The 26,664-nt window shown below is 42.9% G+C and overlaps 1 protein-coding gene across 7 annotated transcripts in view; it reads left to right on the forward strand.

The window, feature by feature from the left end:
* Cux1 (cut like homeobox 1) overlaps positions 1 to 26,664 on the forward strand; it is a 325,002-nt gene that overhangs the window by 141,805 nt on the left and 156,533 nt on the right. For all 7 annotated transcript variants that reach the window (XM_087903516.1, XM_087903517.1, XM_087903522.1 and 4 more), the window contains one exon: positions 20,672 to 20,719. In XM_087903516.1, coding sequence (XP_087759642.1) covers positions 20,672 to 20,719 — 48 coding nt within the window. The remainder of the gene's footprint in view (positions 1 to 20,671; positions 20,720 to 26,664) is intronic.

The raw sequence follows: 26,664 nt of genomic DNA on the forward strand, positions 1-26,664 counted from the left end.
TCTAGACCTGGGAGCTGGCAGTCACCTTCAATTTGGCCCTCCTGAGCTTTAGTTAACCCCTAGGCTGTTTGGCCTTCCTCTCCAGCTTGAACACAATCATGTTTAATTTTGTGTTCTTGCCTTTTAAATGAGTCACTCTTGTTTATTTAGCTGTGAGTGAGGGGCAGGGGTAGGAATGGGAAATGATCCCTCTCCACCCTTTAGATCACTCAATAAACACTTCCATCAAGTGGGTTCTATAAGCACTAGGAGCATCAACCTTAGAGTGGCCTGGCCTCACTGCTGGGTTCTCTCTCCTGTAAAGCAGTTAGTTGTATTGGGTGGTGGACAACTCTATGTTAGGTGCATGGAATTCCAAGAGAAAGTTTCTTCTGCCTGGAGGAGAGATTGGCTTCATGCAAGGGGTTGCCTGAAGCTGGTTTCCCGTACTTCTATTGTATCTGCCTTGCATGGGCTCCTGAGATTGCCTTGCTGTGCTGTCAGTGAATGTGTCTTGTCCTCCCCGAAGAACTTCAAGAGGCCAGGACCAGCCAGGTGTGGTAGCACACCTGTAACCTCAGCACACAGAGGTTAAAACAGGAGGATTGTTAGGTTTGATGCCAGCTTGCCTATAACAAGACCCTATTTCAGAAGAAAAGGAAGAATGAGGGGTGAGGATTATGTAACTTCTTGACTGTATGCGTGCAAAGCTCACAGCAGATACAAGTGCGTTCCTGACATTCACTGCAGGTTTATTCAAAGCAGCAGACTCACCCTGATCCCGATTGTTTCCCTACTAATTAGCCACTTGCACTGAAACAGTAGTGAAAACAGTAGTAAAACTCCCGCTCTAGTTGTTTCATTGAATAATGTGCTTATAATCACAGTCTCAAGGAGGAGGGGTGGCAGCAGCAGGTGGATTTCTGGGGTTCACTGGTCAGCCAATACAACTGAATCTGAAATTTCCAGGCCAATGAAACCCTGTCCCAAAAAATAAAGTGTATAGCACTTACAAATATCACCGTCTGGAGCTCTGACTTCGGCACATGTGCACACATGCAAATAAACATGTGCATAGACACGCACAGAGAGAAGGCAAGAAAGCCACTTGGAATCGTGGTATCCCAGCCCAGCCTGAGCTCACAGAGAAGGGACTTTTACACATGGGTCAGAGCCTGGATCATCCCTGGGTTGACAGACCTGTATTCTGGTGGCAACCTGGCTGCTTCAGCAGGCTACCCCCAGCCTTTTAGCCCCAATGCAGCATGAGTATGTTGGGTCACACTAGTGTGAGTGACCAGGGACCTGAAGCTTCCAGGACAACAAAGTGATGCTTCCATGACAGTTGACTTGCCAACTTCTCTTTAGGAATAAGTGTGACATTCAGTGTGCCCTCTCCTTAGAATACTTTGAGTTTCAGCTTCCATATGATGTTGAACATTCTAGGTCTCCCACAAAACACACAGCTTATTCCCATGTCCCCCTTCATCCATATCTGACTGTGGTTGGGATGGTTTTTCCATAGTGGAATACAGACTCGAGTGCAGGTTTCCATGGACTCATTTTTAGCCTGAGTTTGACATCTTCCTCTACCATGCAGATGGGTTTAGTGAGGTACGACTGGAACTGGCCTAAGAGAGGTGCCCCTGACCTGTTGATGAGACAGGGTCACGGGGCACAGGGCAGAATGCCCTGGTCGCTTCTTTGGCAGTTCTGCAAATTCCTGCCCTGCCACCCTATGTGCTATATGTCTTGGACTGAGATAGGATGTCAAGTTGCAACATTTATAAGAAGAAAGAGTAGATGCTGGGGATAAACAGACTCATAAATGACCACAAGTAAATTTCTATTCCAGAAGCATTTTGAGCTTTCACAGACATATTTGTGTTCCAGGTCTCATTTGATGTTCACAACAGCCTCTTGGGCTGGGAAGTCTGAGAGATGGGGCCTCACTGAGGTTGAGGGTCATGGCTTTTCAGTTTACACAAGATTATGGTGGGCTGCAGACATTCACAGGATACACACGTGCTTGAATTCCAAAGCCTGGCTCGTTCCACATGGCTAGGACAAATCCTTCTCACAAGTTTACCTTGTGCGAGAGGGTGGGACAAGCAGAAAGGAACAGATCAGAGGTCCACAACTTCTATGTGTAACTATAGTGCTAGGGATCAAACCTGACACACACTAGGCAGGCACTCTCCTCACTGGGGATTCTGGGCAAACGCTCAACTCTGAGCTAGCTTCTTAAACCTTTATGTATGTATGTATGTATGTATGTATGTATGTATGTATGTATGTATCTATCTATCTATCTATCTATCTATCTATCTATCTATCTATCTATCTTCTCTTTTTAAAGACAGGGTCTCATCAAGCTTCCCAGGCAGGCCTTGAACTTCTGTTCTTCTTGCCTCAGTCTCCCAAGTAGCTTTGATGACAGCCCCAGTACCACAGATCTGACCACAAACTTTCTCTTGAAGGGTATGACATTAAATATTTTAGACCCGACTGGGCAAAAGACAAAATCAGGATATTATGTAGTCACTTACATAACCATTTTAAATGTAACCATTTAAAAGTGTAAAAACCATTCTTAGCTCACAGACCATAAAAATACCAAGAGCCAGCTGGATTTAGCTGGCTAGCTGGAGCTTGCCGACCCAGGGTGGACCATCTCCTGTTAGCTATGAGCACAGTTCTGCAGAATTGGTCTCTTTCCTTCCCCTGCTGCTGAGGCAGAGTAACTGTGAGTCAGTGGACTTAAACCCTGTCACAGACACATTTGTGTTCAACAGAATGAGAAGAGCATTCCTGAAAATGGCCATGCCCACATCTCACGGTCACCCTCTGGTGCTCTTAGAATCACTATTGTTCTGATTTCCAAGCATGGCTGCACTGTGTGTTGTATGTGGCTCTGTGGTCTCAGGCTGGCTTTCCGTGCTTCTTCTGGCCAGGGTCATGGTGTTACAACAGGCTCTGGACAGGGTTTCACCTACCTTGAGCCAGCTTGGTGAGTGTTCTTTATGTCTAGATTCTTTGAGCAGTAGTGGTCTCTCGGGCCACCTCAACAGTTGGATCCCTGTTGATGTGTTCTTTAATCTTCCATTTAGTATGTATGTGCATAAACATGTGTAAGTAGGGATGCCATGGTGTCTGTGGAGATCAGAGGACAATTTACAAGGAGTTGGTTCTACCTTTCTACTCTGTGGGATCCCTTGAATCCAGCCAGGTGCTCAGGCTTGTCAGTCATCACCTTCCCTGTTGTTACCCTGCTTTTAATGTGCACCCAACTTGCCTTTTGGGTCTTCTTTCTAGATTTCCTCCTTCTCTGCTCAATCTCTGCATCTAAACCTTCCCTGGCTCCATTCCCACCCCTTTCCTGGATTAAGCATCTGCCCTGCACTTTCCTTCTGGTTTTGTTTGTTTGGGTCTTATCCTTTCCTTATCTGCCATCTATGCACATATCTGTCTTCTGTTTGTGTGTGATTCAAGTACATGGAGCTAGGTGACTAGACTAATGCACCTATCAATGACTGTCCTCTCAGCAGGCCCCTTCCTCTCCTTCATTTCTCTTGAGTAGTACAGGCAGAACAAGCACTTCACACTTAGCAGCCTGTAATTCTTGCATATATGGGTGGATGCTAGAGGATCAAGAGTTCAAGGACACCTTCAGTTGCCTAGAGAGTTTGAGACCAGCCTGGGCTGCAATGACCCTGACTCCAAAAAAGAATAAAAGATAATTATAAGAAAGTATCTGTTTTAGAGGATAGACCCTGTCCTGGCTGTGTGCTTCCTAGTGGGCAAAAGGAACTTCTAATAGCTCTTCAACAGTTGCCATGTTCCTGATCACTCACTAAGTTCAGGTTCATCATGCCTGAGGTTCAAGGGAGCATCTGGGGACAGAAAGGAGGCCCAGAAAATCTGGGATACACATTCTAACCTGAACTGGAATGAATGTTCAAAGGCTTGGCCTGCTTTGGCATCTGTAGTACCTCCAGAAAAATACAGTTTAGATGATATCAGAGCACAGCAGTCTGGGGCACCATCAGGTCACAGTTTGGCATTCTATCCAGATAGTTTAGAGTAGAAGGCATTAAGTTCCCAAATATCACATGTCCTGTGTACAGAGTGATGGTAAGTCTGCACTTTGTGATTTACGTTGGTGCTGGTATGTATATGCTGCTATCAGACATCTTATAGGATGTGGCCAGACTTTAACCTATCACTAAACTTGGCACATTTCCCAGGATAACCCTTTAGAATGTATCCTGAAGGCTCCACAGGGCAGCAGCTCAGTTACTGGAAGGATTAAGAAATAGAACCATGGAGACCAGGGAGCTGCTGAGCTTTATTGGAGGTACAACAAATCAAGTGAGTCGGGCCTTATTGTGTGCATGCATGTGCACACAGGTGGATGTGTACATGCGTGTGTAGAGGTCAGAGGTAAACCTTAGGTGTCATTTCCCGGGTACCTTCTATCTTTTGTTGAAGACAAAGTTCCTTGTTGGCCTGGAAGTTTCAGATTAGCTGTCCACAACAGCTCTTGGAAGGCAAGTGCTTTACTGACTGATTCATCTCCCCACCCCACCAGGTCTCTTCAACCCAAGTTCTTCACATTTTCTTTTCTTCCCCCAGGTAGTCTTTCCTACTTCTTTACAGCAGGGCTACATGGTAGAGAGGTTTGGCCCACCAGCTACACTCTGACTGAGGATGCCCAGTCTTATGAGAGTCTCATGTGTATGCAATCTTAGCTGTTCTGATTACAGAGTAGAAATTGCCATATCATAACCACAGAGGTAGCATTCTTCAGCACTGTAGCCTAGACTGACCTCAAACACATGATCCCTCTGCCTCAGCCTCTTGAGTGCTGGGATGACAAGTATGTACCACCATGCTAACTAAGCCTTAGTTCCTTTTTATTCAAGTCTTGGGGAACCTTAGCTGTACCTCAGGGTAGATGTCTGGATGCCTGGGGCCTGGACTTCTGTATCCCTGGCTGTCTATAGTAGCTTGTTATAGGTCTCTGTAGCTTTTAAAAGTTGTAGCTAAGGATTTTCTATTTGCTACATGGGAGAATATGAAAATGAAAGTTAGAAGGCAAGACTGATAAGCCCTCTTTGCTATGTCATCTTTTGTTCAACTCCCAGGAAACACAGTTGGGTCATGAAGTGTCAACTGCTGGCCATTTCGAGAACGGGTGTCTGTTCTCCCATCTGCTGGAAGTTAGAGACAGGTCTAAGGATCTATTTCTTTGCTTGTCTATAAGTTTGACTCCATAGAAATTTATTGGTTGAATCAATGAATGGACCATTTTCTTAGATAATTATTAATTTTTTTCTTGGATTGGTTGATTAGTTTGGTTTGGGGTGGTTGTTTTGTCTGGGTGGGAGGGGTTTTTGTTTGTTTGTTTTGTTTAGGTTGGTTGGTTGGTTGGTTAGGTTTTTGTTTTGTTGCTCAAATAGGGTCTTAAGTGTCCTAGTCTGGCTTCTACTATGTAGCGGAGGATGATGTTGAACTCTCAGTCCTCCTGCCTCTACCATCTCAGTGCTAGGATTATAGGTGTTTGCCCCATGTTAGGTTTATGTAGTACTACAAATTGAACACAGGGCTTCATCATGCTAGGCAAACACTCTACCACCTGAGCTACACCTCTAGCCCTTACCCAGTTAATTCTGCCAGCTTGTAGGAACCTGAAATATTTTTGTCATTTAAGTAGGGAATAGGTCAAAAATAATCCCAACCAACCACAATTTTCCAGACTATTCCTGAGTGTGTGATACAAAACACAGTGTATGGAGGGTAGGGGCACTACTCAGGTGAAGTTGTTTTTGAATCCTGACTGTCCTGTACTATTCTCTTTTGATGTTGCTGGAATGTAAACAGCCCTGTACTTTGACCTTATTCAAACACTTGGCTTTGCACACATTTTGCAGCCCAGGGTGATGTGATGATTTTTAGGTCCTGTGGTTGGGTACACAGTCTTGTGTGCTGGAGTTGCAGATCGAGAAACTCTGAAGAGAGATGATAAGGTATGGAAATTGCTGGAGCTCCACTGAATGATGATTGGAGATAAGTGGATATATATTAGCCGTATATGGTAATAATAGAAAAGTCTGGGCAGCTGCTTTTGACATCTATGAACTTATGTATGACTCATCCCGCCAGTTAGGCGGCTCTGGACAGCAGAAGCCTTCCACTGATTTCTTTGCTAAACTGTTTCACTGTACGGATGCCAGGCTGAGATTCAAGAGAGAATCTCAATACTGCCTGTAGCCTGCCCTTGTTTAAGAGGCACAAGAGAGGTGACAAGAGGCATTCCTAAAGTATTTGACTGAATTTTTTTAAAATTGTGTGCATTTTTTTTCTTTTTGAACCAGTTTCTTTAGATAGCTTGCTTAGAATCATGATCCTCTTGACTCAACTTCCCAACTCTAGGATTATAGGCATGCACCACCACACCCTGCTTTCAAAAGTCTTTGAAAACCATTTTCTCTGTTGAGTGTTACACTTTTTCTTAATGCTCTTAAATAGCTCTTTATTTAGTCGACACCCCCATGCCTTCAAGTTCTGTATACATATATAATTGGATATGGATTAAAAATATTGAGGGAGCTGGGCACTGGTGGCGCACGCCTTTAATCCCAACACTCGAGAGGTAGAGGCAGAAGGATCTCTGGAAGTTCGAGGCCAGCCTGGTCTAAATCCTGTCTTGAAAAACCAATATGGAAATTCTCATCTGTATTGAATGTGCAAAGATTTTTTTTCTTTTTGCTGTGATTATTCCTGAAGTGATTCAATATACCAGCTAGAAACTTAGTATTGTTACTATGACAAGTATTGCAAGTCATCTAGAGATGATTCGGGGCTGGGATTGGTGTACAACTGAAGAACACTGGCCTAGAATCTCTAATGAAAGGCTGGGAACATGGCTCAGTGGTAGAGCACTTGTCTAACACAGGTAATTCCCTGAGTTCCACCTCCAAAATCTCAACAAAATAGAAATTAAAATATGGTTTACAGAACACACTGTATGGAGATGTACAAGTTGGTTCTATATAAGTATGGTGCCATTTTACGTAAGGAACTTCAGCATCCACAGGTATTGTTTCAGATGGGTGCAGGGTTGAAGCTAATCCCCTGTGAATAATGAGAGAGGTAACTGTATTCTTTAAGCACTGCAGACTAGTGAATAGTGAAAAGTCACCGGATCAGAAATCTTTTGGAGATTGAACATTAGAATGTTTTAGGGTGTGCCTTTTCTCTCCACCCTTGCCTACCATGGTAAACCTCAGCTGCTTAGTTCAGGAGTTCTCTGGGGATACTTACTAGATAACACTGGATGGATCTGAGGAGCTGATTTTTGGAGATCCCAAAAGGGACCTTCTTGGATAGAATGAGGTTGAGTTCCTTTCTTAGCTGCACACAAACAGCACTCAGGATAAGAACCGGGGTCAGGATGCTTCATTCTGCCCTGAAGATTTTGTTTTCCCTCCCATGCTAGGTACAGGCATCCTTTGAGATGCTTCGGAACATCTTCAAATAGTTTTAAAAGCTGCTTTCAAAGATTTCCATTCCTTAGTTGCCTGCTTCATGAGACATTTTGTAGGCCATCCATGTGGCATAAAGAATTTCATCTAGAAATTAAGAAATTATGGTCTGCGTTTCCTGTGCCAATAGCTGGCTCTGTGTTATTTTCCGTAAGAAATGAGAATAGAAGAGGAAGAGGAGAAAGTCATGTGCAAACAGACCTCATTTGGATTCCATCTCTGTGGACTTGCTAGACCTCATGGACCACTGGGCACCTATTTAGGATCCAGCCTCTTTTTGATCGTGTGCAGTAAGCATTGTGTCTGCAAGTAGATTTGCTCATCGTTTATTATTAATTACTACTGAGCTGCTCTGTGAAGCTACTAAATATTAATAAACAGTATATGTTTGTGATTAAGTTGAGACAAAGGACCCTCCTCCCCATGCATCTTCCTCTTATAAAGTGATGTACACATGAATGATGGATAAAATTGAGGCCAGGCTTTCAGATGAGGAAGCAACGGAAATGGAGACATAGCATGTTTGAGATCTGACTTTAAGTTATATAAACGTTTGTTTGTTTGTTTGTTTGTTTGCTTGTTTTTGTGATTGTTAGGAACTGAACCCAAGGCTCTGGCAATAGTACAAAACAGTTCTTAAGCTGAGTCTTGTCCCTAACTCCTCACTGGGAGATTCTAGGCACATGTTCTACTGCTGAACTATGCCTCAGTCTGCCTTTAAGAAACACACACACACACACACACACACACACACACACACACACACACACACCATGTCCTTGTTTTGAATAGTGATACCCTCTCTCTGTTCACACTGTAGCTGTGTAGAACCATCTTTGTTCCTTAGATGTTGGTTTGTGATGTTTCAAATCTTCTACACTGTCTCCTGAGACTTGTTCCTCTGATGATAAAGTGGTGTTACTCATCATAGAAATAGCATTCGGCATAAAGAAGAGAGAATTAAACCAGCTATATCCTAAAAATGAGTATTAGCATGTGGCTTTTAGGCCTGTACAACCTTAATATTGTGATATCATTCATAATCTACAGAGGTCACGCCTTGAAAAATGAGTTGTGAAATAAGTAAATAATTGACAAAAATGTTTTAAGTAAATATGGTTTGGCATTGGGTTTGTAGTTGTGGGGCATGGTTTCTTATCTTCACTGTCTGTTTATTCATGATTACTGCCTATTTTAAAACAATTGGGGTTGAAGAGATGGCTCAACAGTTAAGAGCACTTGATGCTTTTCCAGAGAACTTGAGTTCTCAGCACTCATATTATGGCTTACAAGACAACCAATAACTCCAGCTCTAGGGAATCCAACATCTGGCCTCAGGGCACCTGCATACATGTGCACAAATTATGCATGTGGTAGTTTGAATATGAATGGTCTGCATAGCTCATGTTTGAATACTTGGTCCCCTGTTAGTGGAACTGTTGGGCAAAGGATTAGGGAAAGTGGCTTTGAAAGAGCTGTGTCAGTAGGTGCAAGGCTTTGATATTTCAGAAGACTCCTGTCATTCCCAGTGTGCTCTCTGCCTCTGGCTTGTAGATTGGAAATGTGAGTTCTCAGCTGTTCCCGTTGCCATGCCTTCACTCCACCATAAAGGCCTCTAGCCCTATGGAATCGTAAATCAATTCAATACTTTATTTTATAAGATGCATTTGCCATGGTGTGCCCCCACCTCCACCCCCCTCACAGGGTTTCTCTGTAGCTTTGGAGCCTGTCCTGGAACTAGCTCTTGTAGACCAGGTTGGCCTTGAACTCACAGAGAGCCACCTGTCTCTGCTTCCTAGAGAGCTGGGATTAAAGGTGTGCACTACCACTGCTCTGTTGCCATGGTGTTTTATCACAGGAGTAGAAAAGTAACTAATTCAACACATGAACAGAAATAAAAATTAAAACAATTAGGATTATGTTGTACAGGAGGCACAGGAACATATTATGTTTTTTCTTTGTTGGTATAGAATCTCGTGTAACTCAGGCTTTTCTGTAACTAGTTCTATAACCAAGACTGACTTTAAACTTCCTCTCTTCCTGCTTCTACCTCCTGAATGCTGGGATTACAGGCATTCAGTATTGTTATGGCTGGAAACATTTGGCTTTGTTCAAGATTAAAGAGTGCCTGTGTTCTCCAGCTGATGTCTGCTGAAGAAATATAAATTGGTGCTAGGCTTGTATCTTTGTGACTTTTTACCTAGCATGTTCAAAGCCTGTGTTCTATCCCTAGCACCATGTCATCCAAGTGTGGTGGTACTTGCCAGATGGAGAGGATGATCAGAAATTCAAGGTTCTCCTTGGCTGTATAGTGAGTTTGAAACCAGCTGGGCAGCAAGAGATTCTGTCTCAAAAACATAAAGAAATGTAAACCACTCGCTTGATTTGGCAGTATTTGTAGTTTGTTGAAAAATAATTTCATCAATTTCCAAATATGCCACTATACTATAAAACTAGCTTATCTTCAGTAAGTAATTCCACTGTAGATTCTAAACTGTTTCTAATTTTTCCCTGCCCTACACATTGCCTAATCATTCTTGCACATACATTATTTTTACTTCTCTTGTTAGTCTTAGGGATAGATTCCTAGAAGCAAAAACTCTAATACAGGGATTAATCTGTTTTCTAACCTTTAAATGGCCATTTCTTTTTGGATGTTAGCAAAACCCTAAGATCCTAAATAGATTATGCAGTGGGTGTGTCTGATGAGAGGAGGAGTCAAGCTTTCTGATTGGTTCCTGAAACAACCCTGGTAAAAGGCCCCTTCGTACCTGTCCCTTGCCTAGCACATTGCAGAGTCACCTTCTAGCTAGTTTGGGCAAAGCATCTTTTGCTCATTCACCCAGCATCTTCCTCGAACTCCATCAACAGAGAGCACCCTGCTCTGGGCTTCGTTCTTACCAAGACATGAGGTATTTAAGTAGAAGAGATCAGGACTCTCACTCAGTACTCATAGTGAACACTCTGAAGAAAGTATAAGGAACATGTGATTCCTGTCTTTGGTACATCCACAGCAATACTTTTATAATTCTGAAACAAGTAGAAGTTCAGAAATGACCATCTATTTGGAAAGTGCCCAGAAGAAGTCTGGAGAAGTTGTTCCTTTGGTAAATATTTCCTGTGCAAGCACAAGGACCTTGGTTTGATCTCCATACCCACACTGAAATTAAAAAACAAAAAACAGGCGTGGTGGTGTACACTTACAATCCCAGCACTGAAGAGATGAAATTGGTAGATCCTTGGGGTTCACTGATCAGCTAGCCTAGCCTCGTTGGTTAACTCCAGGCCAGTAAGAGACCCTGTCTCAAAAAACAAGGTAGATGACACCTAAATATTGACAGTGTACCTACACATAATACACATATACACTGAAAGAAGAAAAGAAAGAAAAAAAACTGAAGAATATTGGGATCAACTGAAAGAAAAACAAGACTCGTTTGGAGAACAGATCGCAGAGATCTGAGGTTGCGTTGTCATTTTTCTCTTCCTGGCCCTCTGTCTACCAAGCTGTGTCTGCAGCATGTGCCTCCTCTAGGACCTAAGGATTTGGGAGCTGGGCAAAGACAGGCCAGTGTTTTCACACTCTCCCAAGTGGGGATGCTAGGCCACAGATGTTTTAAAACATCCGACTTCTTTGTCTGTATTGCCTATTGGTCCTCAGAGCAGAAACATGGTTTTGAACTCCCAGCAGCCATTAGTTTTCAGATGAAATAGCCATTTCTCAGCATTTTATTTTCATTAAATTGAGAGCAATAGGGGATAGGATGTGACTCAGTTGGTAGAGTGAGTTCCATAATCAGGCATGGTGGTACACACCTGTAATCTCAACATTTCAGGATGGGGAGACTGTAGGATCAGGAGTTCCAGGTCATCTTCAGCTATATAGTATGTTTTGAGGCCAGAAGGAGCCATATCAAGATACTGTCTCAGGGAGGGTGGGCAAGGCTTATTGGTGTTGACCATGCTAGAGATGAATACGGAAGTTTGTAACAACATTGGAGTAAGGATATTAGAGCTTCTAGAAAACTCTGCTTTTGAGAAAATGTGCAGAAATGTCAAAATAGCAAGAAGTTTTAACCCAATGGACTTGCTACAGGGTCTTGAAAAAGCCAGGATTCCCAAGACACTAGCTAAATGAACCCTTGCCTTCCAACACTTGGGTTCTGCAATAGGCCAAGCAACTGTCATGCACCCACCAGTCACTTTGTTACAGTGTGACCCATGCCCATCTGGAACCATCCTCTTCTCCTTGATTTGTTTCTTTTCAAATCTGACATTATGGGTGGGACACAAGAGACCCTGGATCTTCAGCAGAGAACCTGACAGAGCTGCTATTGCTTGGGAACTCAGTGTCTCTGTCCTTTATGTTCCTCACTGACTAACTTTACCACTTACCCACTAGAGTCCCACACCTGATCTCCACACCTCCAGTCACTCTATGACTCCAGGAAGCTGGCCCTCCCCGCACCCAATGTTACTAGGATAGTGCTAAAGTCACATCTATCACATTTGAGACTCTCCACCAGAACATAGGATGCTTTAAATGGGGCAAAGAAATTTAAATGGGAAGAAATTATAGCATGAGCGAGTTTCTCCTTTTTGAGATAATCTTATTTGATAACAAACCTCACAGAGATGTACATTTTATCTGGAGACAAAGGCAGCGTGGCAGGGTCTGCATCGTGGTAATTGCATGTTTGGGTTTCATTCTTTAAAGTATGTTTCTATTATTTCAGTTTAGGAAAAAGACTGTTCGTCTATTCCGTTGCTGGGTGGCCCATCCACTGTAAAAATAGGTCAAGAACTGTAATCTAACTCGACTGCTGATAAATAATTAAAGCTAATGGAATTTTCGTAAATCTGTGAACTAAATTCTCTGAGTTGCTGCCAGGTCATACTGGATGCTGTTGTAGAGAGAGATTTTTTATTTAACACCCCAGTTTAAATGACATTTAAAACTTCTCCTCCACCTCACAGAGACTGTAAAGGGTATGTGCTCATCTATAAAAGCATCTGAAAGCATGAAGCCCATCAAATAGCCACGCCATTCACCTTCAGGTGATGAGATGGGAAGTGAAGGCTCCTGTATCCTGGGACAAAGGGAGACTTCATTTTTCACCAAGCTCTCTTTCAGTTGAACTCTGCAATTGAAGTATCATATCTTGTTTTAAGAACCTCCTACTCGTGGTTGGTTAAGTACTTGCCATGCAAGCATGAGGACCTGAATTGATCTCAAGAACTTATGGTAAAAGTTGACTGTGGTGGTTCATGCCTGCAGTCCCAGAGCTGAGGAGGACCCCTAGAATTTGCTGGCAGCCAGTCTAACTGAATCAGCAAGCTCCAGGTTCAACAAGAGCCACTGTTTAAAGAAAAGGTGGAGAGTGATTGAGGAAGTCACTCACTATCAACCTCAGGCCTCCACACTCATAAGCTTCACATCTGATCTGGGTTCTTGACTGTGTTGATAAAGGAGAATCATGGGTATTGTAAATGACACCAGGAATAAGTGCTTGGAGCTAATTTCCCTTCACAGGGAACTGTGATGCTCTGCATCTTCTTGAATTGCAGGTTGTTGTGAGGATGGATGGCTTACTTCTTAAGACAACAGGTCCCTTATTATTGTTTAGTGGTCCTGGCCTGTAACCTCAGCACTCAGGAGGAAGGAAGCAGGAAGATCATAAGTTGTAGGCCAGCATGAGCTACATAATGAGGTGTGAGATCTGCCGTCCTTCTGTCTGTCAGACACACACACACACACACACACACACCAAGAAGGAAAAGTTGGGGTGTTGGGAGCAATTTGTTGTTACTTTTTAGGAAGGGGAGATTGATTTGCTCTTTTTCAAGAAGCTGTCCTGTTTTTAGAGGGCTCTATTAACTTCGTATGTATTCACTTTCTTGTAGTTATCAGTAATGAATCCAGATTTTTTAAATGATTCTGTACATAGAAATGTCTAGATTACAGAATAAATCATCCTGTTTAAATTGTTCCTACCTAGCATACGAATGTTCTGGAATCTGAGTTTTTTGGATTTATCCCTCCGTCCCTCCGCCCCTCCCTCCCTCCCTCAGAAGAGTTTTCTGTATCTCAGGCTGGGTTGGAGCACACTACAAATGCCTGATCCTCCTGCCTCCAGCTCACAAGTGCCATATTTATAGCCATACATCATTACACCTGGCTTATGTGGTATTAGAGATGGAACATAGAGCTTCAGGAATGCTAGACAGGCATTCTACCAACTGGGCTGCAGTCCTAGCCATGCTTTCTGTATTTAAAAATTTTTATTTTGAGATACAGTTTGACCATGTACACTAGGCTGACCTCAAACCTTTGGCTCTCAACCCTCCTGCCTCAGCTTCCCTAGTCCTGGGATTACAGGTATGTAATGTAATGTAAACCATTGTAATTGTAAACCACCAATGCCTGGTTTAAGTGAAATGCCTACCAAGTATTACTAAGCAACAATGTTATAGCCACTCTTCACCAGAGAGGTTTCTACCAAAGCTCAACACTTTTCCAGCTCGGTGGAAAGTCCTGACCTGATATGAGTTTTCTTGTGAAAGGCAGGACAGGTGGTCTGAGTGTAGGATGGCATGACTCTGACATTCCCAGGTGAACTTGACAACTGGCAAGTTCCACTGACCAGTTCAAAGACTGTGGCTTCAAAGGGCAGCCCTGACCCCATTCTCCTAACTGTCTGCCAGTTCTGTGATTGCTCAGCAGAAGGCCCAGTGTCTTGGAGAGAGATAATTGATCTATTTCAAATATTCACAGGACCAGGTGAGCAGCACCACCCCCTTGAGACTCATCATGCCTGTTAGAACCATCACTACTTCTCTCTTTCTGTTCTCACCCCTCATTCCTGCCTATAAATCAAGTCACGAATACTTTGTATGTATCTCAGAAGACCAGGACCCTTTTTTTAAAAATACAAAATATCACAATAGTCTCTAAAATAGGAGTTACTATATAGTTTTTTTAGATTAAAAAAAAAGCAGTGACTTGCGGCCTATTATTGTACTGTATTTAATTTTGAAGTAATCCTATTTTGTCAGCTATAATACTTAGATTTTTATGTGTTTTGTCCATTTCAGAATCAGGGTGAATATGAATGAATGTTGACCATTAAAATATAAAAGCGCTTGTTTCTCTTCCTGCAGTTTAGAACAATGGCGTGTCTTGCATTTGGTGCTATCAGTTTTAGCACAATATACTATATAAAAATGTGCTTTGGGGGCTGGAGAGATGACAACATTTAAGACCAATGGCAAGGGACCTGGGTTCAAGTCCTAGTTCTGACATGGCAGCTAACAATTGTATGTAACTTCAGTTTTAGGGGATCTGATGCCCTCTTCTGGCTTTCTCAGGTACCAGGCATACATGATGCACAGACAACATGCAGTCAAAATAAATGATAAAACTCACATAAATAATAAAAATAAAAATTTGAAATGTGCTTTGAACATATACTTAGGACATTTTCATTTTTTTAAAAAAAATACGTATTTTGTGTGTGTGTGTGAGAAAAAGGGGGGGGAGATCAGAGAATTTGGTTCTTTCTTTTCTTCCATCATACAGACTCTGGAGTTGAACTTGAGTTGCCAGGCTTGGCAGCAAGCTCATTTACTTTACTGGCTCTGTAAGACATTTTCAGTCAGAATTTCCTTTGTGGGGTGTGTGTGTGTGTGTGTGTGTGTGTGTTGGGGGTCATCTATTCATGTGCATGTGAAGGTCAGTGGACTATCTCAGGTGTCATTCTCCAGGAGCTATCCACCTTGTTTTTTGATGCCAGGTCTCTTCCTGGCCCAGAGATCTCCAATAGGCTAGGCTGACTGGCCAGCAAGCCACAGAAATCTGCCTGTCTGTGTCTTCCTAGTGTTGGGACCACAAGTTCACACCACCATCCCTGACTAAATAAGAGTTTTCTGGCTTTGAGGTTTTGATAATGAAGGCAAAGTGAAGGCTTCATAAAGTCCTAATAAATGATTTTTTTCCAGTCCTATGTGGTAATGTGATATGCCTCCTCACCTTCAATATTTCTGAGGGTCCTTTGTGAAAACCAGTCTTCTTTTACCTGGGTTAAGCCCTACCCCAGCTTGTCAAACAAACTTGACACAAGAAGAAAATGTGAGCTGAAATTAAGGAGTGAAGAAAGTTGGACCCCAACCCTGAACAAGCAAATCTGGATCCTGAGGTGACACTTAAGCCGGAGGTCTGAGGGGATGGGAGCAGGAGAGATGTCACAAGGAACTAGTGACCTAAGACCCCAAAGAGGGGACAGAGTCTTCCAGTAACTTCTTCTGGGCCTCAGATAAACCAACAGTCCAGGTCCATGAGGGCCTTTGAGTACGTGTTTATGGAGCCCACACACCTCCTAAATGTAGGGCTAAGAACATAGTTGGAGCATTCTTTGTATTTTACCTCTTTTCCTTTTAAGCCAGAGTAACTGTCTCAACCAACTTTTTTTTAAAGAAAAGATTTATTTATTTTCTTATGTATGTGAGTGTTTTGTCTGTATGTGTGTATGTGCACCACATACATGCCTGATGCTTACAGACACAAGAAAATGGCTTCAGATCACCTGGAACTAGAATTCCAGATGATTGTGAGCACCATGTGGGTGCTGGGAGTCAAACCTAGGTCATCTGAAAGAGTAACATGTATACTGTAAGGAGCCGCCAGGATGTCGCCTTGGCGAGATAGTGCCAGCGGTCCTACAGCCTGGAGGTATACAGATTCTTTGATGCTGCCGTGCTGGCCAGAGTGCTTGGGGCCTATGTTTTGCATTTCAGAGCCTTGGTTCCCTGACCTGTCCTGTGGCCTTGGGCCCTAGCAGAATGGCATCAACCAATCATCATTCGAGCCTCTCACCCTAGAAAAGCGGCTGCCTTTGGGTTTTTCCGCTCTCTCGTCTTCCCTTTTCCCCATTCCCCTTTTCAACCGAGTGCTCCAATAAATTGTGATTGAGAAGGATTCTTGATTTTGTGATCGGTCCTTCTTGCTGGACAAGGAGTGCGTGTCACAGTATACTTCTTAACTGCTGAGCCAACTCTCTAGCCCAGAATAATGAAAATTGTGTCTGCATAGAAGTTTCTCTGGTAATGTCACCTTTTTTGCTATATGCTCAAGAGAGAGGGCCAGACAAATCATTTTGACCTTTTCCAACAGACATCTAATAGTAATCTCTTCAAGGCATTTCTTTCCCCTAATAAAAATATGCATTTACCGTATGTATATGTGTGTGTATATTTGTTGTGATTATAGGTAGTGTAGGTATAGGTTTGTGTAGAGGTCAGAGGTCAATCTCATCCTATTCCCCAGAAATTTTCCATCTTGCTTTTTGAAACAAGGCTTCTAACTAGCATATGGGTCTCAGTAAGTCAACTTGACTGGCTAACCCCAATACGCCCAGGGATTCTCCATGCCCAGCTTTTTACCAGGGTGCTAGGGATCAAACTCAGGTCCTCATGGTTGCATGGCAAGCAGCTAACTGACTGAACCATCTCCTCACGAGATGTTCCCACAAGAGCACCACTTTCTGTGATTAAGACCTGTTTTGCTTTTTGTTTAGTGAGGATACAAGATGGAACAAAAATTGATAATGCTGAAAAACCCTTAACTCAATTCAGTGTTCAACTCTATTCTTAGGGCTTTTAAACAGATGTCAGTTACCATTCCAGTGTGGTTTCAATCAACCTGAACCCCACCTTTCTTCAGTTGGCAATGGTCAGGATGGTTGCAACAGTGATGACCCAAGACCAGAAGCAGCAGAGACTGTGGTTTCAGTGGCTGTCTAGAATACAAAGGGCACCATGCTTTAAAAAGAGGATAAATCACTTCCTGTTCATGCTGACGGTGACAGAGTCCCGTGGGCCAGAACTGAGCAGCTTTGAATCTCTCTACTTAGTTTAGTAACAAACCAGATAATATTTGCAGGCAGCAGATTGAGATAAGGCATTTCTCAAACTGCCGAGAAATAAAATTAGAATGGGTGACTTTTAGCTGGTGATTTGAAGTGCATCTGTGTCAGTTTGTGTGAGACATGTGAATACATAGTCATTTCTTCTTCCCATCAGCCTTTGGGAAGGGTAGGGGGTACACATGCACCTGTGTGCAGACAGATGCACATCTGGCTTTAATATCAAAAGGTTGCTTCAGGGACTGGGATTGTGGCCCAATTGGCAAAGCCCTGTATTCCATCCCCAGATCACACCAGCTTGGCATGTATATTCCTGTATTCTCAGCATCCGTGAGGTAGAGGCAGGGGGATTGAGGAGTTCAAGATTATCCTTAACTGCATTGAGTTCAAGTCCAGTGAAATCCTATTTTTAAAAGCCCCAAATAATTAGAAAGGGGGAGTGGCAAGCCTGTCATGAGCGGTGTAGCTCTCTGGCCTTCCTAGAACCCTGTTAGGCTGCAGAGATAATTCTGTTACCTTCTTGCTTCAGACAGTAGTTTTCTTATAAGGCCAACTTTTTACCAAGAGGTGGGCTTGGGGAGCCCAGGGTCCTTTTCTCTGCTGTGGTCCCCATGTCTGGGCTGCTCATTTCTGTCATCTTGTAACCTCACCCAGCTTCTCTCTGTGGTCCCCATATTGGGGGCTCTTCATTTCTGTCATTTTATAACCTTACCTAGCTTTTCTCTTAATCCTCTGAATGAGGCTTTATAAGAGAGGACCTGACTGGTACAGCTCAGGTTGGACTTGAGCTTGCCATCCTCCTGAGTCAGCCTCCCTTGTGCACAAGTCACCACACGTGAGTTCCATAAGCCATCTGAGTAACACATGTGTCCATCAGTACCATGTTACTCTTTTGGTGGCTACTACATCATGCCATTCCACACTTGTGGTGATTTTAATCCTTTATACAATTTTAGCCTAGTGTGAACTAGAGAGAAAGGTGGATGGGGAGACTGAGTTCAGTTCAGTTCCTAACTTGTCCAGCTCCCTGACCTTAGACAAATTTCCTTCCCCTTCTAAGCTGTGGACATCTTTCTGTTCAATGTTCCAAGCCATGGTGTAGATGGGATCACTGGACAAAGGTTAAGGACTGCTGGTGCCCAGCACAAATTGAACATTCAGTTAGCACTCTTTGGCCTGGTTCTGTTCCTCCCTGTCCTTTCCCCTTAGGCTTTAACTAAAGGTTCAACACATTTGCTATGGCAGCTTCCAAACCTACTCCAGCTGGTCTCTGTTCCCTGGAGCTTCCCAGCTGCTAAATCTAGTCTTGTCTTCCCTTGGTCCTTTGCTCTGCAGCAGTCTGTAGAAGCAACACCCTTCTCTTGGGAACACTCTCTGTTTAGCTCTTCATTCTCCTGGCTGTCTTAGAGTTCTTGTCCACATCTTAACCTCTCCCATTGACCCTCCCTCCCAGGAGAGTACTTATTTGTAAATGCATCTCTTGGCATGAGCTACCCGTGATAGAGATGGTCAACCACCTGTGGCAAAGGATGGTCACCAGGTCCTGTGTTTCCTCCCCACTGAGCCATGTAGCAAATATCCAGTATACTAAGACTTAATGTAAAGTGATTGTGAACATCACACAGAGTTCTTATATAGCTCAGACTGACCTTGAACTTCTGAGGTTCCCACCTTTACTTACCAAGTACTGGAATTACAAGTGTGCTTCACTACAATGCTCATTAGAAAAATGATTAGAAAAATGATTCAGTGGTTAAAAGTGCTGCTGCTCCTGCAGAGGGCCAGGTTTCCATTCACAGGTGGTTTATAACTACCTGTAACTCTAGTTCCAAGAGATCCAACACCCTTTTCTGGCCTCTTTGGGCACCTGCATGCAGGTACAAAGACAGATGCAAAATTATAAATGAATAAAATTAATTTTTTATAAGTATGGCTATATAATTCGAGCCCTTGGGAGGTGGAAGTTCAAGGTTATCCTTAGCTACATAATGCTTTAGATGAGAATTTGTCTCAAAAAACAAACAAACCCAAGAAACATAAATCTTTCTCCTGTCATCCTTTCTTTTAATCTTTCTTTGCCCTTCACTGTTAGATTTTTATCCTGTCCTTCTGGAACGGGTAGTGGGCTGAACAGAATAGTATTTTATTTCCTATTGCTACCATCTGCTTATAACAACAGGAATACATCATCTAACACCGCTGGAGGGTGGGAATTCAGAACAGGATTTACGAGGTGGACATGGAGGTGCCAGCAAAAGCTGCATTCCTTCCAGAAGCTTTGGGGAGGTCTGGTTCCAACCTGTGCCAGTTTTGCCAGGCTATGCTTATCCTCTGGCCAGGACCCCACATCTTCTGTACTCCCAGTCTCAGCTTCAGTGTCAGACTCCCCTCCTGACTCCCTCTCGGAAGGACTCCTGTGTTTTTCTTGGGTACTCTAATGACATTGGTCCCATTTGGATGGTCCAGGATTTTCTCCCTAACTCAGGATTGTTAACATAATCACAGCTGCAATGTCACTTTACTGTGTGAACTCATGTATTCGCAGGCCTCAAGATATCTTTTGGGGGCCATTAGTCTCCACAGGTAGCAATGTTTGTGTAAAAAAAAAAAAGCCTGTGAATGCATCTCATTGCTTTCTGGCATTGAACATAGTGTAAAAATACAGTAATCATCCAGTGGAGGAGCAAAAAATACTGGTTTCTCCAAAGAAGTAAAGGTGGTACATGTATGAATGCAGCCCTTAGGAAACTATGGGTAAGGGAGGTGACTCAGTGGGTAAAATGTCTTGCCATGTGAGCATGAGGATCTGAGTTTGATCCCCAGCACCCACATAAAAGCTGGATGTGTAGGACCATGTACTTAATAATACCAGTGTTGGAAGGCAGAGACACTGGTGCCTCACTGGCCAGAAAGCCTAGCTGAATCAACTCCAGGCCACTGAGAGACCCTGCCTCAAAAAGTAAGCAGAAAGCAAGTGAGGAAGACACTCAACTCCTGGCCTCCACAAGGACACATGCACACATTCACATGAACATGTACATATACCACACACACAACATGTGCATGTTAGAAGTTGCACTGTTTTGTTCCATTTTGTCGTAGAACAAGGCCTTGCTTTGTGATTTTTCTGAGAAAATAATCTGCACAGAGCCCTCGTAGGAATCCTAACCCATGTTGTTCTTCTCTTTCTTCCCATGGCTGTTTCCTGACCTCCTTTCTACCCAGGATTTGCGTAAGCAGGTAGCACCACTGCTCAAGAGCTTCCAAGGGGAGGTAAGTGAGCCTTTATGTTCACTTTTGCTCAAGCCACCTTTTGTTTTTGTGTTGGTTATTTTTCTTATTACTGTGACAAAACACCTGACAGAAGCAACTTAAGGAAGAAATGTTGATTGTAGCTCACAGTTTGAAGGTGCAGTCTGGGTCATGGTGGGAAGGGATGGCAACAGTAGCATAAGGCATCTTGGTCACATCCTCATTCAGGAAGCAGAGAAATGAATGCTGATGCTCAGCTAACCTTCTCCTTTTTATTCAGACTGGGTGAGAAGCTATGGAAGTGGTACTGAATGTGTCTTACTTCCTGAAAAACCCTTCCACTCTCCGCTTGCCCTGATGTCTCCAGGGACATCGCCCTTTCCCCAACAGACAGGCTGTTAAGATGACAGTAGATCAGAAATACCTTTAGAAAAAAGCCAATAATAACTGTTGTCTTTGACTGAAAAGTTTGAAATTTTATAATCATAATGATTACAAGTAATTATTATGGCAAAGTCATCAAATTTAACTCATGTTGAAATTAGATTGATTGATTGCTGTACTTAATTTTCTGTTTCACAAGCCCAGACAATTAGTTGGGAGCAGGAGTTAACCTCAGTGTTCAATCCAACTTGAAGCATGTCTACTCCAACAGTAATTTAAATAATCCCTCATAACCAGGCCTGGTAGAGCATTCTTGTAATTCACCCAGCACTCAGAAGACAGAGATAGGAGGATTTCGTTCTAGATCTCAGCTACATAGTGTGTTCCAGTTCAGCCTATGCTATATGGCAATACCTTGTCTAAATACAAACATATTCACACCTGGGACATACTGAGGTCAGATCTCCTGGAACTGAAGTTATACATGGTTATGAGCCACCATCTGGGTGCTGGGAGTAGAACTCTGGTCCCCTGCAAGAGCAACAAAATGCTCTTAACTAACCTGAGCCACCTCTACATCCCGTTAATCTTTTTAACCTACTGAAGCTTTGATATATTTCTTCACTTTTGGAGCAGAGGCAGGCAGATCTCTGAGTTTGAGACCAGCCTGGTGTACAAGAACTAGTTCCAGGACAGGTCCCAAAGCTACAGAGAAACCTTGTCTTGAAAAACCAAAACTAACCAAACAAACAAAAATAAAAACCCAGTGTTGAGTATGTTCATTTGGGTAATTTTTTTGTTCATTTCTGTTTTTTCTTTTATCTATTTGATTTATGGTCATAGGTAAACTGTACTGTAGTACTTTTTGAAAGCTGTTGCTTAGCTCAAGTTTTCCACACTTTTATTTGTCTTCTAATAAGACTGTGAGGTTTTACCTAAAATTTCTCCCAGGTTCCACACTAGTACTGCCAGTATCTCCCTGATCTTCCACCTTCCAGGCCACACTTTTCTCAGAGGGGACAAGGAGAGAAGAGAAAATTCTAGAAATGGCCTTTTCTTGCAGGGAGTACATTGCCTTAATCAGGGAATCACAGTCCTTATAGAGCACCACGGATGATGCCACCAAGGTCCTACTTGAGGAAACAGTGAGCTTCTTGGGCTTACATACAAAGTATGTAATAATAATATAAAAATAAAAAGCGAGAAGCCTGGATAACCTCAGAGCAACCGCAGCACCACAGAGTCTCACCCCAAATGGACAGCAACATCCCTGTAGCTACATAAGAGGAGTCCCAACTTCCACAGTCTGTGTACCCTGTGCCACATGTACAAAGCCACATGTGATCGGAGCAGAACTGTATGCAAATATCTGGGAAATGTAAGAGGAAGTGACTAAGTGTGCAGTGGCTCCCAAAACGTCTTCTGTGATGTATACCAGTTTTTAGGCTCCATCTTGAAGGTCACTTACAAGTCATCACGGCTGCTCTGATGAAGATAATGGCAGTGATGCTAGGAGCAAAGCACTATATAACACACAGTGCACACAGTTCTCTCTAGGAGAGTTCTGTCAGCCATTCATGGGATCGACAGAAAATTCCATTAGAAAATAGAACATGAACATCCTAATTTATCTTCTGAAGCCACTATAACCTAGATGTCAGAATCAGACAAGAACAAAACAAGAAGGAAAATCAAAGTCATTCTTATTTAGCTATAAATAAATAGTTTAGGAGCCCTAAGAAAGGTAAGTGGAAGCCACTAGGCGTCCCTAGAATAGTTTTATTTAACAGTAGAAGATTACATTATTATTACTTTATAACATGGCCAGATGGAGAATTACCATTTCACTAACATAAGAAAATATTTTGATAAAAATCTGTTCAAGAGGATTGGTTAAGAGCAGCTATTGCAAAGGACCTGGGTTCAGTACCCAGCATCCACATGGCAGCTCATGACCACCTGTACTCCAGTTCTAGGGGATCCAGAATTCTCTTCTGCCTTCACAGACATGAGGCACATAAGTGATATACAGACATATTCTCAAACATACTCATGAATAAAATAAATAACTTTAAAAAATGATTAAACAGAAACTATTAGCAAGCTATAAATAGAAACTTTTTTAACCTTGAAAAAAACTGCCTATTTACTCCAACAATAGTCATCAAACCTATTTGTGTTAGAAACAATTTCCTTTACAACCAAGAACTAGGAAGATGGTTCAGTGGTACAGCACTTGTGTAGAATCCCCCAGCAAGGGACAGAGTGGGACAGGGTTATGACTCAGTGGTAGAGCTCTTTTATGGAATGCATAAGGCCGTGGATTTGATCCCTAGCACCAATAAGACAAATAGTAAGTAAAGTTAACCTTGAAGACAATTAAAAAGTTTGAAAATAATAAACCAAAGAATGACAACCTAAGTTGTTGCATAATTGGAGTCCATGGCCAAAAGAACGCTGCAGCCTACAGTTACAGCCCTTACAATGCTAGACTCAAAAGTGATAGCATGTGAATTTGTTTAGTAAGAGTTTGGTGTGACTCTGTTAGTCTTTGTATATTTGCAATATTTGTTTCAGAACATAATAATTCTGATTACATAGCAAAAACTGCATGACTTTTGTTTGCTTGGTTTGTTTGTGACAGGGTGTCATGTAGCCCAGATTGGCCTTACTCACCATGTAACCAAGGAAGACCTTGAATTCCTGGTCCCCCTTTCCTCTACTTTCCAAGTGTTGGATGGAACCCAGGGATTCTTGCATGCTTGACAAGTGCTCTTCTCACTAAGCTACATCCCAGGCTCCATGATTGGTTTCAGTTTGCCAGTGAAACTCAGGTGCTCAGGTAAAGCTATAGACTTAGATTAGACATGCTAACAAGGAAGGCAAAATGGTAATCATATTCAAAGTGTCCAACACTGAAATTCCATGTGGGGGTCAAGTAGGGAAGAAAAAGTAGTACCTTTTCCTGCCCATTGCAAGGTTCACGCATGACCCTATAACTAAAAACAGATGAGTAAGAGAAGGTTTACACACTTAGTGAAAGCTTCCCTTCAGAAGCAAAGACCAGAGCTGACACAGGAGGGTGCAGATTTCAAGACCAGCCTGTGAAGCAGAGTGAATGGAGTGCCAGCCTCCACTATATAGTAAGAACTTGTTTCAAAAATGCTGCATACATTTATTGTATGCAGTATATTTCATATATATGTATGTATGTATGTTATATATTATATACTATTATAAATGTGTGTGTTGTTTTATATAGGATCACACGTGACCCATGTTAACCGGCTACATAGCTTGTAATCCTAGTAGTAAAAACAGGAGGATCAGAAGTTCAAGGCCGTCTTTGGGTCCATAGCAAGATCAGAAGTTCAAGGCCATCTTTGGGTACATAGCAAATTTATTGGACACATAGGACCCTGTCATAAAAACTTTTTTTTTTTTTAAGGAACAGAGACATCAGAGATCCCTACAAGTATCTTTAATGGGGGCCCTGTAGAGCAAGAAAGAGAGCTCTAGCCACCTTGAGGACAGGTCAGATTGACTAATACCTTCTCCTATGTGGCCCTCTGCCCTGGACCTCTTTCTTATCCAGCTCAGTCACCCTCAAGCCCTGGGCCCTTCTGGAGTAGTGGAAGGGACCACTGTGGTTAAGGTGGCAATGGGAATGGTGCATTTTAAAGAGCAAAACCTCAAGGCCAAACCAGCACAGGGTCCTCCTGGAGGTTGGCTGGGTGATGGCTCAATTAGAGGCGCGCGGGACTGTGCTGAGGCAAGTAGGCCAGCTCTATAATTGAAAGCACATTTTCCCCTCTGAAGCTGCAGCTGGTTTAGCTCTGCTCATGCAGAAAAGGATATAACCTTGCATAACATAGGAAATGAACGGTTGAGAGAGAAGCCAAATTCAATTTTAGTCAGATATGTTGAGGCCGAGCCCATGATCTATGGGAGCCGGGGCCTGAGCAGCTCGCATGTGGAAAGGCGCGCACTCAGCACTCTATTAATCACGGCCGCCCGCCTGGCGCTGCCGCCCCTGTGTATAGGGGGCCACTGCGCCCGCGCTCCTCCTCAGCGCTGGAGAGCAGCCAAGCACTCCAGAAGTTAACCTCTTAAAGACCCAGAGCTGCTTTCTGTTGAATAAATGTAATTTTGTGGTCAGAAATAAATGCTTGTGATGTAGCAGGGAGCTTTGAAAACAACAGCGAGCCAAAGCTATTACAAATTGCTCCGTGTTGGGGAAGTCAACAGCACACATCAAAATTCCGCGTGTAAGGCAAATTGATTTCGGCCCAGAGCTCTGCAGCTATTCAATAAAAGTCCTATTAAACCATTGTGTGTAATGAACAATCCAGAGCAAATCTAATATTTTCAGAGGGTAATTATTTTTAACGTCCTCTCGGTAGCCATCACTAGATTTCTTGAATGTTTACAGTGATACCCAAATGGAGTATTCTCTACCCAGCTGTCATTTGGCCTCTGAGCTTGGAAATCCCTCTGCTTTGGGCTCCAGCTGCCTAGCAGGCACCTGGCAGTCTCCTTGTGCCTAGAGTTAAGTGAGGGCTAGCCCTGCTCCTCCAGGAAGATGTTCAGGGGCTCTGGTGTCTCCCAGACACATAGATGTCTGAGAAGTTTTGTTGAATCAGCCTGAACTGGTGGAAACAGGCAAAATGGAGCTAAGGAAGCCTGAGTGAGGTCAGTGCAATATTAGTAGTGTTCACATAGAACCTCAGGTAACAGGCAAGAAAGTCAGATCCTGTGTGATCCAGAGACCCATGTCAGTATCCAGGGGAACCATGGCAGACCTGGCACCATGGCACATGTCTGTTTTACTTTGTTTTCTTGATCATGTGGAAATCATGGTGATTCACACAGCTAAGCAAGGCTCACCTCAGTCCCACTCCTGTTCAGTTCATGGTGGATATGTAACCCTGCCTCACCAAGCCACAATTCTTAATGTCAGTCTTCTGTCTAGACTGCAAGTTCTCAAAGACAAGAGCTGCTTATTCTTTCTTTGATTCAGTGATACTTATTTGTCAAGCCTTACCTGAACTACACCTTGATATGTAATGGCAGAAAGATTCATGCAGATACTGTTTTCAATGAGTTTAATGTGTGATCTGTGTCCCATGTTACACAGTGCTTGGTGAATAGTAAACATCATTAAATAAAAGATGCAAGGAAGAGGAATGACTAATGGATCTTTGTGGTTGGGTGAAGGTAGATGGGTTAGTTAGATGGATTGGTGAGTGAGTTAGAAGGATGTTATTCATTGGAATGAATAGATGGATTTGTATGAGTGAGGATGGATGGGTAGATGAATGGGATGGATGGATTGATGGTTGTTGGTAAAGGCATGAATGGATAGATGGATGGATATGGAAGAGAGTAGATGGACTGATGAATAGGATAGATGGATATTAGTGAGTAGGGTAGATGGATGGATAACTGAATGGGTAGGTGGACTGGAAGAGTTTATGGAAGAAGTGGTTGAGTGTCTGGATAGATGGATGGATGAAAGGGGATGAATGGATGGATGATAAAGCAGATGGCAGGAGCTAGATGTATGGGGATGAGTGAATGAT

The sequence above is a fragment of the Myodes glareolus genome, chromosome 2 (assembly GCF_982192425.1).
Source record: "Myodes glareolus chromosome 2, mMyoGla1.1, whole genome shotgun sequence".
NCBI lineage: Eukaryota > Metazoa > Chordata > Mammalia > Rodentia > Cricetidae > Myodes > Myodes glareolus.